We start from the raw sequence: 14,810 nt of genomic DNA, 5'->3' as shown, positions 1-14,810 counted from the left end.
GTACATCTGAGTTGTACATATATTACAAACACTCTTTGAGAGTGTATGACTTAATTTTAGAAAATTATTTCCCATGAAATGATTTCATTCCTCTTAATTCTGCTTTATGAACTAAGAAGAAACCTTGTTTGCCAATTTATAATTTTTTCTTTTATAACCTGAAACACTGAATCATTAATATTTCATAAAACAAAGTTAGGTATCACTACTGGCAATAGGCCATTATCTGTTCAGTTGAGTTAATATCTAGTTAACTAGTCTAGCTATTTGGCTTTGTTTTCAGAATGCTATAATAGTTTTCTTTTTTCTCCCTTTTCCATTCCCCTAACTTTAAAGAGTTTAGAATTGTCAGATGTCTTGTACTTAATTGTTACAGTAATTTTTAAAATGTAAAAATAATAGGCATGATACCAAACTGTATTTTACAATTTTTTTAAAAGGAAGATTTAAAATATGAAATAATTTGTTTTGTCTTTACAGGGTATCCCTTCTCCCTCCCTTGTCAGCCTTCCTTCCTTCTTTGAAAGGAGAAGTCATACGTTAAGTAGATCTACAACTCATTTGATATGAAGCGTTACCAAAATCTTAAATTATAGAAATGTATAAACACCTCATACTCAAATAAGAAACTGACTTAAATGGTACTTGTAATTAGCACTTGGTGAAAGCTGGAAGGAAGATAAGTAACACTAAAGTATGCTATTTGATTTTTCTTCTTGAAAGAGTAAGGTTTACCTGTTACATTTTCAAGTTAATTCATGTAAAAAAATGATAGTTATTTTGATGTAATTTATCTTTTTGTTTGAATCTGTCATTCAAAGGCCAATAATTTAAGTTGCTATCAGCTGGTATTAGTAGCTTTGCAACCCTGATAGAGTAAATACATTTTATGGGTGGGTGCCAAATACTGCTGTGAATCTATTTGTATAGTATCTGTGAATGAATTTATGGAAATAAATATTTGTGCAGCTCAATTTATTCAGAGATTAAATGACATCATAATACTGGATAAAAACTTGCATAGAATTCTGATTAGATAGTGGGTGTGTTTCACATGTGCAGTTTGAAGTATTTAACCACTCCTTTTGCAGTTTATTTTCTTCTCAAGCGTTTTCAAGATCTAGCATGTGGATTTTAAAAGATTTGCCCTTATTAACAAGAATAACATTTAAAGGAGATTGTTTCAAAATATTTTTGCAAATTGAGATAAGGACAGAAAGATTGAGAAACATTGTATATTTTCCAAAAACAAGATGTTTGTAGCTGTTTCAGAGAGAGTACTATATATTTATGGTGATTTTAGCCACTAGCAAATCTTGATTTAGTTTGATAGTGTGTGGAATTTTATTTTGAAGGATAAGACCATGGGAAAATTGTGGTAAAGACTGTTTGTACCCTTTATGAAATAATTCCAAAGTTGCCATCAGTTTTACTAATCTTCTGTGAAATACACAGATATGTGTGTGTTCAACTTTTTATTATGGTCTTTTAATTAAATGTAAAGTTGAAAATTCATTTGCTATTTCAAAGTGTGATATCTTTCACAATAGCCTTTTTTATAGTCAGTAATTCAGAATAATCAAGTTCATATGAATAAATGCATTTTTATTTCCTATTTCTTTAGGGAGTACTACAAATGTTTGCCACTTAATTTTCAAGTATCTGTTTTAATAGTTAACTGACTATAGATTTTCTATGCCGTGTATGTGCCACTTCTGAGAATAGTAAATGACTCTTTGCTATATTTTAAAAGCAATTGTATTAGTAAGAACTTTGTAAATAAATACCTAAAACCCAAGTGTATTTTATGTCTCATGTCTTAGTTTCTTCAAGGAAATTTTCATAGGCAAATATGAATGCTTGCATCAACATATGTTCTTTTGTGTATTTGCTTGCTTATTTATTTATTCCTCCATTAATATTTTTGAGTATTTTGTTTTAAGAGGTGATCTGTAAGTTAGGAATTTTTAATCTGGAATCTACTTTGCGAAATGTAGGTAGTGAATTCTATGATGTTTTATGCAAAATTTTGTGTTTATGTGCATATATGCATTTTTCTGGCAGAAAATACACAATTGTTATTTTAGTGGAGGTGGAACTGTTATTTTCCCCCCAAAGGGTGGAGTTTCCAGAGACAAGAAATGACATAAGGCATAAAGCTAGAAAAGTATTGACTATACACTGGCAAAATATAGCAGGTAGTTAATTTTAATTTGAAAGGGAATGTTTCTGATTTTTACTGTTATCTGCCTGCCTTAGGTTTTTAGACTATCCTTGTTATCAGATGAAGACAGTTTGCATGTATCGTGTAAAATTAGGATTCTGTATCATGCATGGATATTAAATATAATTAATTTCTCTATTGAGAAAATCATAATTTAGGTTTTCTTAATTATTAAGATCATTTTTAATTTCCTTAAGGCATTTAGGTCATCCAATAATGTTTTTTCCAAGAATGCAAGGTTAGTTCAATATTGGAAAATTTACCAATATGACTTACACTGACAAAGAAGAAAGACATGTGATTTATCAGTAGGTTCCAAAAGGTTGTTTACAGAATCTTAGCCACTGTTCTTAATAAAAATTCTAAGGACTTTTGGTACCATGTCTGAGTAAGCTACTACATTTAGAGTGCATTTTCTTCTAACAGAAACATCAAGCATTTCTTTATGAAATATAACCAAGAAATAATTTTCATATATAACTGAGGTTAAAAGAATAATCTGGAAATCCTCAGATATGAGAAATTAAGAATCAAAGCCGTAATGCTAAGTGTAGACTGATACCAAAGACCAATTGAAAGGATTTGAGACCAATATATAAGCCTTAAAATGCTGGAACATTGATCCTTGACTCAGCCTAGGTGAAGGTAAGATCTTAGTTAAAAGCAAAAGAGGAAATAAAAAGGCATGAGGAGAGTAAAGAAATGAAGTAAATAGAATGTGTTCTCCAGGAACTGGAAATAATAGATCAATCAAAAAGAAAATATATTTATAAGAAAGAACTCATACTGAATAATAGACATGACTTTTTAAAATAAACAAGCTTGATTGGTAAAAGAATCAAGTTGAACTTCTAGAAGTAAAGAGAGAGACCTGGCTGAAGAGAATACTAGTGAACTAATAGATAAATTTCAGAAAATTACCCTCACAAACTATCAAAAAGTACTAAGAAGTGTTTTAAGAGATGTAAAAAATGGAACATGAATATCCAACAACCTATAATAGGATATCTGGAGAGAAAAATTAAAATAATAGAAGGGGCCGGGCGCGGTGGCTCAAGCCTGTAATCCCAGCACTTTGGGAGGCCGAGACGGGCGGATCACGAGGTCAGGAGATCGAGACCATCCTGGCTAACCCGGTGAAACCCCGTCTTTACTAAAAATACAAAAAACTAGCCGGGCGAGGTGGCGGGCGCCTGTAGTCCCAGCTACTCGGGAGTCTGAGGCAGGAGAATGGCGTAAACCCAGGAGGCGGAGTTTGCAGTGAGCTGAGATCCGGCCACTGCACTCCAGCCTGGGCGACAGAGCGAGACTCCGTCTCAAACAAAAAAAACAACAAATAATAATAATAATAATAGAAGGGGGTAGAAAGCAATATTTGAAGAGTTGAGAGTTTTCTAAAACTAGAAAAACATGAAACTTTAAAATCAAGCATGCACATCAAGTATTGAGCAAAGTCAATTAAAAAATTCTCACTGAGAACGTTATAGTCAGTATAGGAGAAAAATAAATGGAGAGTGCTAACATGTTTATGAATAGAAAGATGTAAAAAGGATGTGAATTTTCATCAGTTTAACCAATACACTTAAATTCAACTGAAAGCTTAGTGGATTTTTTTTTTTATGGAACTTAATACAAAAGAAGTCATTATAAACAAAGTTAAAAACAAGTCACAGAAAAATGTAACTCAGAATAAAGGATTTACATTTAGAGTGTAAGGAAAACTCCAGTCTCTAAAAACCCAATAGAAAATTTGCCAGAAGATAGATGGTTTGCAGAAAATGAAAAGTTACCATTCAACATGTAAGACTTTCCAGGCTTAAAAGAGAAAGTTCATTAAAATTACACTACATACCATTTTTAATCATTAGAAATCTAAATATTTGACAGTGTTTCTGCTGGTGGAGCTGTGGGTGAATGTACTCTTACATGTGTCTGTTGTGAATATAAAAATTATTGCAACCTCCATGCAGGGAAATTTAGTACAGGCACACCTCAGAGATACTGCAAATTTGGTTGCAGACCACCACAATAAAGCAGCTATCTCAATAAAGTGAGTACCATGAATTTTTGGTTTCCCACTGCATATAAAAGTTATGTTTACACTATACATAGACTATTAAGTGTAATAGCATTATGTCTAAAAAGAAATGTTCATGTTCATACCTTAATTTAAAAATAATTGCTTACCAAAAAAAAAAAAGCTAAAGATCATCAGAGCCTTCAGTGAGTCATAATCTTTTCTGGTGGAGGACCTTTAAAATATTTTTTATTTCTAATTATTATGGATACATAATATTTGTATTATGTATATTTGTATATTGATGGGTCCATGTGATATATATTTTTTTCTTTTTAAACTTTTTTTTTGAGACAGTCTCACTCTGTCTCCACAGCTTCATCTTCACCACTTACTCACATTTTTTATGTTCCTTCTGCTGCTTCTCTTGAACCTCCCGAACAAGTTACCTTTGCCTTAAGATTCTTCTCAAAGAACTATCTAGCAGCAAAGACTTATCCTTGTTCAAAAGCAATTGCAGGCTTAACTAAATTAGTTGAAGCATCTTTAGATATTGTAGTAAGTTCACCTTTAAATCTGATGGTACCACATGTGTATTAGTCTTTTCTTGCACTGCTATAAATGCCTGATACTGGATAATTTATAAAGAAAAGATATTTAATTGGCTCTCAGTTCTGCATGGCTGCACAGGAAGCATGGTGGGATCTGCTTAGCTTCTGGGGAAGCCTCAGGAAACTTACAGTCATGGCAGAAGGTGAAGGGGAAGCCAGTACTTCACATGGCCAGAAGCAGGAGGGAGGGAGAGAGATGGGGAAGGTGCTACACACTTGTAAACAACCAGATCTCATGAGAACTCTTAGGAGAACAGCGCCAGGGGGATGGTGCTAAATCATTCATGAGAAACTGCCACCATGATCCAATTACCTCCCACCAGGCCTTACCTCCAGCATTGGGGTTTACATTTCAACATGAGATTTAGGCGGGGACCCAGATCCAAACTATATCAATATGCAATACACTTTTCTCTCCCCTTCTTACAGAAAAATTGGTGTATAATAATTACTGTTCTACAATCTTGCTTTTATCACTTCAAAATATATTCTGGAAATCACTCTATCTGTATATAAGTCCTTCATTTCTTTTTACAATTGCAGAGTACTCCACTGTGAGTAGACTCTATTTTATTCACCCAATCCCCTATTGATGTTTCTGGTGTTCTACTACCACAATGATGCTGCAAGTTTTATGAATAGGTCATTTTGTATTTCTGTCAGCATATTCTGCAAAAAAAAAAAAAAAAAAAAAAATACGTGTGGGATTACTAGGTCAAAAGATCAATATATAATTTTGGTAGACATGGGCATATTTTGTTTTATTGCACTTAGCAGATACTGTGCTTTTGACAGACGAGATTTGTAGCAATGCTGCATTGAGCAAGTCTATTAGTACAGTGTTTCCAAAAGCATGTGTTCACCTCATGTGTCTGTGTCACATTTTTGTATTTCTTGCAATATTTTATACTTTTCATTATTATACCTGTTTTGGTGATCTGTGGTCAGTCATCTTTGATGTTATTATTGCAATTGTTCCAGGGCACCACAAACCGCACCCATCTAAGACTGAAAACTTTATCAGTAATTGTGTGTGTTCTGACTGCTCCACTGAACAACTGTTCCCCAATCTCTCCCTCTGCTTGGATCTCCCTAATTCCTGAGACATAGTATTGAAAATAGGCTAATTAATAATTAATCCTACAATGGGCGTCTAAAAAATCAAAAGCTAGGAATTACTAAACTTAGCGAAGGAGGCATGTTAAAAGCAGAGACAGACTGAAACAAGGCCCCTTATGCTATAGTTAGCCAAGCTGTGATTGCAAAAAGAGTTACTGAAGGAAATTACAAGTGCTATTCCGTTGAACATGTGAATAATAAGAAAGCGAAACAGACTTATTGCTGATACGAAGAAAGTTTGAATGGTCTAGAGAGAAGATCAAACTAGCCACAACGGTCCTTTAAGCCAAAGCCTAATCCAGAGTAAGTCCTTAACTCTTTCAATCCTATGAAGGCTGAGAGAGATAAGGAAGTTGCAGAAGCTTGAAGCTAGCAGAGGTTGGTTCATGAGGAAAGAAATGGTCTCCAAAACATAAAAGTGCAGTGTGACGCAGCAAATGCTGATAGGGAAGCTGCAGCAAGTTATCTAGAAGAGCTGGCTAAGATAACTGAAGAAGGTGGCTATGCTTAATAACATTTTCAATGTAGACGAAACAGCCTTCTGTTGGAAGAAAACGCTATCTAAGACTTTTTTTTTTTTCTTTGAGATGGAGTTTTGCTCGTTGCCCAAGCTGGAGTGCAATGGTGCGATCTTGGCTCACTGCAACCTCTGCCTCCTAGGTTCAAGCAATTCCCCTGCCTCGGCCTCCCAAGTAACTGGGATTACAGGCACGCCCCACCACGCCCTGCTAATTTTTTGTATTTTTAGTAGAGATGGGGTTTCACCATATTAGCCAGGCTGGTCTCAAACTCCTGACCTCAGGTTATCTGCCCGCAGCCTCTCAAAGTGCTGGGATTACAGGTGTGAGCCACCTCGCCCAGTCAATCTAAGACTTCCATAGCTAGACAGAAGTCAATGCTTGTCTTCAGTGCTTCAAAGATAGGCTGACTCTTTTGTTAGGAGCTAATATAGCTGGTAACTTGAAGCTGTGTTCATTGACCATTCTGAAAATCCTAGGGCCATTAAGATTATGCTACATAGACTTTGCTTGTGTTCTATAAATGGAATAACAAAGCCCGAATGACAGCACATCTTTTTATAGCATGGTTGACTATTTTGAGCCCACTTATGAGACTCTTGAGTGGTTTCTTGAGATGGAATCTACTCCTGGTGAAGATGCTGTGAACATTGTTGAAATGACAAAGGATTTAGAATATTACAGAAACTTAGTTGATAATGCAGAGGCAGGAATTGAGAGGACTGACCCTAACTTTGAAAGTTCTTCTAGGGGTAAAATGCTATCAACAGCACTGCATGCTACAGAGAAATCTTTCATGAGAAGAAGTCAATTACTGCGGCCAACTTCATTGTTGCCTTATTTTAAGAAATTGCCGCTGCCACCGAACCTGCAGCAAACCATCAACCTGATCAGTCAGCAGCCATCAACATTGAGGCGAGACCCTCCACCAAAAATGGACAAATGGGATCACATCAAGCTAAAAGACATCTTTACAGCAAAGGAAACAATCAACAAAGTGAAGAGCCAGTCACAGAATGGAAAAATACCTGCATACTACCCGTCTGCCAGGAATTAATAACCAGAATATATAATGAGCTTAAGTAATTCAATAGAAAAAAGAATCCAATTTTAAAATAGGTTAAAGATTTGAATAGACATTTTTAAAAAGAAGACATATAAATGGCCAACATGTATATGAATAAATGCTCAACATCACTAATCAAAGAAATGTGAATCAAAACTACAATGAAATATCATCTCACCACAGTAAAGGGATGCTTCTTTGAGAACATAAAGGGTAACCCTTGTACATTGTTGGTGGGAATGTATGTACAACCACTATGGAGAACAGTATAAAAGTTCCTCAAAAAAGCTAAAAATGGAACTACCATATGATCCAGCAATCCCATTGCTGGATATATATTTAAAAGAAAGAAAATTAGTATATCAAAGAGATGTCTGCACTCCCATGTTTACTGTAGCACTATTCGCAATAGCCAAGATATGGAATCAACCTAAGTGTCCATCAACAGATGAATGGATAAAGAAAATGTGGTACATATACACAATGGAGTACTATTCAGCTGTGAAAAAGAATAAAACTCATTTGCAAACACATGGATGGAACTGGAGGACATGTTAAGTCAAATAAACTAGGCACAAAAAGGCTAATATTGCATGTTCTCGTATGTGGGAGCTAAAAATTAAAAGTTGAACTCATGGAGATAGAGTAGAATGATGGTTACCAGAGGCTAGGAAGGGTAGTGGGGAAGAAGGTATAAAGAGGGGTTGGTCAATGGGTACAAAGATACAGTTAGATAGAAGGAAAAAGATCTATTGTTCAGCAGCACAATAGGGTGACTATAGGTAACAATGAAACGTTAAAACGTAAAAAGTTTCAGCAGGTTTGAGTTTGAATAAACTATTTTGGCTTACTTTGAAAGAGGCTATTTTGGGATTGGTGTTTTGTTTTGAGGCCTAGACATCAATCAAAGCTGACCATTGAATGCTTGGTATTTTGTCTTTCCACTTTTTTAAGAGTTCCTTGTAAGCATATTATGGTTGACATTTTAAAAGTCCCATTATGGCTTTTTTGATTCTATTATTCTTGGTGAACTTAGTAATTTATAAATGTACACATAAAAATTATAGGAATATAATGAGTATATATAGTAAGAGTTTTGCCAGGAAGATGTAGACAGTTACATGATCAACATAAAGGGACCACTTCAGTTGGTCAAAAATTGTGCTTATAAATGTCTTAGGATCCTGCCTAAGCAGAGGCTAGGAAGAGATCATATTAATGACCTCAGAATATGTATTGTGCGAAGTGACTTTCCATAATTTGATAAGACAAGGAACATCCTTAGATAAGTTTTTGTTAGGTACCTAAGGATGCACTGTGAATCATTGTTACGTTTTCATGAAGCATAGCACAAGTTTGCAGTTAAGTGATTTTATCAGTCCGTTTCTTGCTTATAGAATTTTCGGAGTCTAACACTGTTTGTTTTGTTTTGTTTTGTTTTCTCTTTACATTTGGTCTAAGATGCAAGTGTTTCTGCTAGTATAACATTCTCAGAATCCTTGTAAACTGGCACAGAATTTGCTCCATTAGACAAGAGACCTTTCACATGTCTTTTCTGGATAATCCCATCTCTATTCCTGGCTTCTGATGACGAAGCTGAGTCACATGCCTGATCTCTTCACAAAGATTTCAGGAGGCTTGAATAGGGTCCTCTGACTGAATCCTGATTGTTTTAGGCTTCCTTTAGTTTCCAATTCCTCATTTCTCCCCAGCACACATTTAACGTATTCCTGCCGGCAGTCTGTTTTTGATAATGCAGGTATTCTGACTTCATGTGGGCCCTCTCTACAGTATCTTCACTTTCTTCTTAGTGCTCACTAGCAGAGTTGTTAACACTTGTATTTCTAGTAACAGTTTATTCAAGGCAATCTAGGCTTTCCCCTAGGATATTTTAGTTTTTGCTTATTTTTTTAATTGACAAATAAAAATTGTATATATTTACAGTTTACAAAATGATGTGTTGAAATGTGTATACATCGTGGAATGGCTAAATGAAGGTAGTTAACATGCATTACCTCATATACTTGCAATACTGGAATACATACTGGGTTTTCCATTTTGCTTTTTGTAATTCTTTTAGCCTCTTCCCGCTGACCAATTCAAAAGTCACCCCCACATTTTTAAGTATTTGTTACAGCAACACTCCACGTTTGATACCAAAACCTATTTAGTTTTCTTATTACTGCTGTAACAAATTACTGAGTGTAGAGGCTTAAACACAAATTTATTCTCTTGTAGTTTGGAGATAAGAAGTCCAGAATCATGAGTCTGACTCACCAAAGTCAAGCTATCAAGAGGGCTTGTTCCTTCTGGAGGTCCTAGGGGGGAGTTTGTTCCTTGCCTGTTCCAACTTTTGGAGGCTGCTGGTATTCCTTGGTTTGTGACTGTATCATTCCAATCTCTACTTCTGTCATACCACACCTCCTCTGCAGACAAATCTCTTACTGCCTCCCTCTTACTAGAAGGACACTGGTGAGTACATCAGGCCCACCTGGATAATCCAGGATAATTTCCCCATCGCAAGATCCATAACAATCACATCTACAAAGTTCCTTTCACTATCTAACATATTCGTAAGTGCCTGGGCTTGGATGTCAACGTATTTGGAGAATCATTACTCAGGGTATCACAGGCTTCCTGGCATTTGGTTAGAGTGGTGGAGGCATGTGTCGTCATCGGTAGTCCAGTGCAGGATTGTTCACATGGTAGCACTTCTAGGGTTCAAAAAAGCAAATAGTTTTAAAATCTCTGCTTATGTTATTTTTCCTGTTGTCTCTCATTGGCCAAAACAAATTGCATAGCTGAAACTAAAGTTAATGTGGGAAGATACTACCGTCCAGAGGTGTGGATGCCGGAAGATGCACACAAATGGGGACTCATTACTGCAACAGAGTAGTACAATGCAAACAAATTTCTAGAAAAACACAACTTAACGAAATAGAGATAGAAAACTTAAATGTTCCTTTAAACACCCAAGAAATATAATCCCCATTTAAAATCATTCCTAAGGCCAGCTGCAGGGGCTTATGCCTGTAATCCCAGAACTTTGGGAGGCCAAGGTGGGTGGATCACTTGAGGTCAGGAGTTCAAGACCAGCCTGGCTGGCCATCATGGTAAAACCCCATCTCTGCTAAAAATAAAAAAATTAGCTGGGCATGGTGGCAGCACCTGTAATTCCAGCTACTCGAGAGGCTGAGGCATGAGAATCACTTGAACCTGGAAGCCGAGGTTGCAGTAAGCCAAGACTGCCACTGTGCTCCAGCCTATGTGACAAAGCGAGACTCTGTCCGAAAAAAAAAAAAAAAAAAAAAATCATTTCTAAAAAGAAACCATCAGGCCTAGATGGCTTCACTGGTGAATTCTATCAAATATTTAATAAAGAATTAATCTTACAAATTCTTACAGAGCCTAGTGAAAGGGAATACTTCCCAACTCATTTTTTGAATTCTGGATAACTTCAGACATTTTAAGAAAGGCTAATCTTATTTGTGAAAATACATGCAAAATTTCAAAATAAAATATTAACAAAGTCTTATTTAATAAGAATTATATATCATGACCAAGTTGGGCTTATGCTAGGAATGCAAGGTTATTTAACTTTAGATAATTCATCAGTATATTTTCCTACTTAATAAAGGAAAAAATTACATTATCTCAATGGTCGCAGAAAAAAATATGATAAATTCAACATCCATTATAATAAAACCTCTTTGCAAACTAGGAATAGAAAGGGACATCCTTATTCTAATAAAGGTTATCTGCAAAAATACTATAACACACATCATATCAATGATAAAAAATGGCAACATCTCCTTTGAGATCAGGAAGGAGAAAAGAGTACTTGTTCTACCACCTTCAATCAACATTTTACTGCAGTCTCAAGCAGTGCAGTATTGCAAGAAAAAGATATGGCATGAGAATTAGAAAGGAAGAAAACCAATACTCTTATTATTCAGAGATGATATGATTGCTTGGTTAGAAAATTATAAATAATCTGGAGAAAACTTAGAGTAATTCTGAAACAAAATCAATATACAAATAGATACCAGCCACAAAGAAGTAAAAATTCTTTTTCCTAAAAGATACTTGTTCCAATAGCATTAAAACCATTGAAATACTTAACAATAAGTCTAATAAAAGATATACAAAAATCTCTACAGAGAAGACTGTGGAACTTTATTTACAATAATTACAGAAGACATTAATTGATATGATTGTAAGGGTTGGATGCCTCAGTGTTGAAAAATACCAGTTTTCCCCAAACTGAACAAATTCAAATAAGGCAAATAAAAATACCAACAGGCTATGTGTGTGTTGTGTGTGTGTCTCTCTGTGTGTGTGTGTATAAAACATGACTAATTGTTTCTAAAATATATATGGAAATACAAAGGGTCAAGAATAATGAGTACGGTTACAGAAGTGAAAGGATCTGTTTTATCAGATACAAGGTTTATTATAGAGCTGTAGTAATCAAAACAGTGCAGTGGGGGAAGTCTTGGTGTATTGAACACAAATGAATTAGTAGATCATACTTGAAACCCCCAAACCGACATCATTATCATTGTAAAATAGTGGGTGAAAAATAGCCTATGCAATAAATGGTGCTGAGAAAAACTGGTATCTTTTTTTTTTTTTTTTTTTTTTTTTAAAGAAACTTTGTGTTTAATGGTAAAAGTTTAGCAGACCCCAGCATCAGGAATGGCATGGAGTCATGGCAGCAGGGATGGACAGGTGGCCCCCATGGAGCTTCACATGGTGAAGAGGATGAGGAAGGTGACCATCAAACAGAAGAGCCCCCCCATGGCCTCAGACAGGGTAAAACGCAGAATGGCATAGGAGAAGAGCTACTGCCTGAGAGACGGGTTCCTGGCATAGCCAATGATCAAGCTGCCAAACACAATTCCAATGCCAGCCACTGAACCAGCCACACCAACTGTGGCTGCCTCAGCACCGATAAACTTGGTTGCTGTGCCAATGTCCCAGGAGACAACACTGGTCTGGAACTCCTGTCTGGCCACCTGGAGTTGGGAGCTGCTGTAGGAAGGCTGTTTAGATGAATTCTCTGGACTATTCAAGAAGGAGGCAGACACAGGCCTGATTAGACCCCTGGTGCAACAGTGGATCTGAGCTGGAGAAATGAACAGTGCCCCAGTGGTCTGCATTTTTTCAGTCTCCCAGCTTTAGCCCTTGGTCTCAGCACTCAGCCAAAACTTGGTATCTTTATTTTAAAAAAGAAATAAAATCTGTTCTTCACATTTTATGCAGATTTGAATTGAAAGAGAATTATAGACCTAAATATGAAAGGTAAAACTATGAAGATTTTACTAGATAATATAGGAGAGTACCTTAATCTGTCTGGGGTTAGAAAAGATTACTTACACATTTTTCCAAAAGTTAATTATAGAAGGAATGATTGATGTCTACATTAAAATTAAGATGTATGTGACTTTCCAGTCATGAAAAGACATCATTAAAAGACAAAGTCACAGAGTAGATGTTCACAATACATGTAACTGACAAAAGGACTCATATCCAGACTACATAAAAATCTTAAAAAAAAAAAAAAAATCAGACATTCCTGTAGAAAAACAAGTACTTTGTAAGTGAGGGAATCCTCACTCTGCCTGTCCAAGGATTTGGGCAGCTGACACTTGTAATCCCAGCACTTTGGGAGGCTGAGGCAGGTGGATCACTTGAGGCCAGGAGTTCAAGACCAGCCTGGCCAACATGGTGAAACTCCATCTCTACCAAAAATACAAAAATTAGCCAGAGGTGGTGGCACATGCCTGTAGTCCCAGCTACTCAAGAGGCTGAGGCAGGAGAACTGCTTGAACCCGTGAGGTGAAGTTCACAGTGAGCCAAGATAGTGCCCCTGGGCCACAGAGTGCAACTCTGTCAACAACAACAACAACAACAACAACAAAAGTGAGGAAATCCAAAAGGCTAAAAAACTTATTTAAAAATGTTCAATCTAATCCATAATGCAGGATTGCAAATCAGATTCCATTGCACATGCACCATCGTGGCTTAGCACAATGGAAAGCAAAGAGAAATTTCTTCTTTTACAAGACAAGAAGACGCTGTTGGTAGGAGTGTAAATTGTATAACTAAGTTATGTATAAAACACTTGGACATTAATCAATAAAGTTTAAGATATGCATACTTTGAAACCCAACAATTCTAATCCTTGATATTCATGCCAGATACATTTAGAAATATGAATACTAGGATCCATGTATAAGAATGTTCATTGTCGGTACTATATATAAAGGCCTGAAACCGGCCAGGTGTGGTGGCTAACACCTGTAATCTCAGCATTTTGGGAGGCCAAGGTGGGTAGATGACCTGAGGTCAGGATTTTGAGACCAGCCTGGCCAACATGGTGAAACCCCATCTCTACTAAAAATACAAAAATTAGCCAGGCATGGTGGTGCAGGCCTGTAATTCCAGCTACTCGGGAGGCTGAGGCATGATAATCACTTGAACCCGGGAGGCAGAGATTGAAGTGAGGCAAGATCGTGCCACTGCACTCCAACCTGGGCGACAGAGTGGGACTCAAAAAAAAAAAAAGGCTGAAACTGGAAAGTCAGAAATTTATATCAATATTAGAATGGACTAACACACTATGTTATAATCAAGCTTTGTTTTTTCCCAAATGTTTTACCTGTGTTAATTCAAGCTCCACAAGAACCCTATGAGGTAAATATTCTTTAGGGGATGTTTGCCCTTGAGGCCGTATAACGATTAGCATCTTGGGGCACTGCATAGAAATAGTAACACATGTAAGAGTCCCATATTCGAAGGCAGATGAGAATTCTAGATCTTTCTGGGCTTTTGTCTTGTCCAAACCTAACTTCCTTGAGCCTTGTTATCTTCATGGAAGATCTCTACTATGTTATCAAAAATAGTCATCTTGTACCCAAAATAAAACCTCTTGCTTTGCCAAAGGCCTATCAAGTACCACCATAAATTGGGGTCCCACAGGGAACAAATCAAGGGACAGGGGATCCAGGTGGAGAGCTCGTGGGCTCTGCTGGGCTTTTGAGGCTTCTTGAGGGTGAGTGTGGTGAAGGGAAAGTCAGGGTATGGAGAGCGAGTCTTCTCTGAGGGCTGAGCCAAGCCACACAGGGCCAATCCTCGGGCAGGCAGAGTGGAAAAGTAGGCCTTCTGCTCTTCTGAGTAGCGCTCCCGGGGTGTCACAGCATCCTGGTAAGTCCAGTGACGCCATTTATAAGTTTAGTAAGTTTCTAGAAAC

General features: G+C 36.6%; 1 protein-coding gene and 1 pseudogene across 3 annotated transcripts in view; one reads left to right on the top strand and one right to left on the bottom strand.

Moving 5' to 3' along the window:
- Window positions 1-1,803, top strand: part of ECT2 (epithelial cell transforming 2) — a 72,685-nt gene extending 70,882 nt beyond the window's left edge. For 2 of the 3 annotated variants that reach the window (XM_007972088.3, XM_007972090.3), the window contains one exon: window positions 481-1,803. In XM_007972088.3, the coding sequence (XP_007970279.1) occupies window positions 481-570 (90 nt within the window). In that variant the 3' untranslated portion in view covers window positions 571-1,803. The remainder of the gene's footprint in view (window positions 1-480) is intronic. The other variant, XM_037988556.2, reaches the window with a different exon arrangement.
- Window positions 1,804-12,303: 10,500 nt separating this feature from the next.
- Window positions 12,304-12,760, bottom strand: LOC103221238 (ATP synthase F(0) complex subunit C1, mitochondrial pseudogene; annotated as a pseudogene).
- Window positions 12,761-14,810: the final 2,050 nt, after the last annotated feature.

The sequence above is a fragment of the Chlorocebus sabaeus genome, chromosome 15 (assembly GCF_047675955.1).
Source record: "Chlorocebus sabaeus isolate Y175 chromosome 15, mChlSab1.0.hap1, whole genome shotgun sequence".
Taxonomy (NCBI): domain Eukaryota; kingdom Metazoa; phylum Chordata; class Mammalia; order Primates; family Cercopithecidae; genus Chlorocebus; species Chlorocebus sabaeus.
Note: the sequence above shows the minus strand (reverse complement) of the source record. Positions and strands in the feature narration are given on the sequence as shown.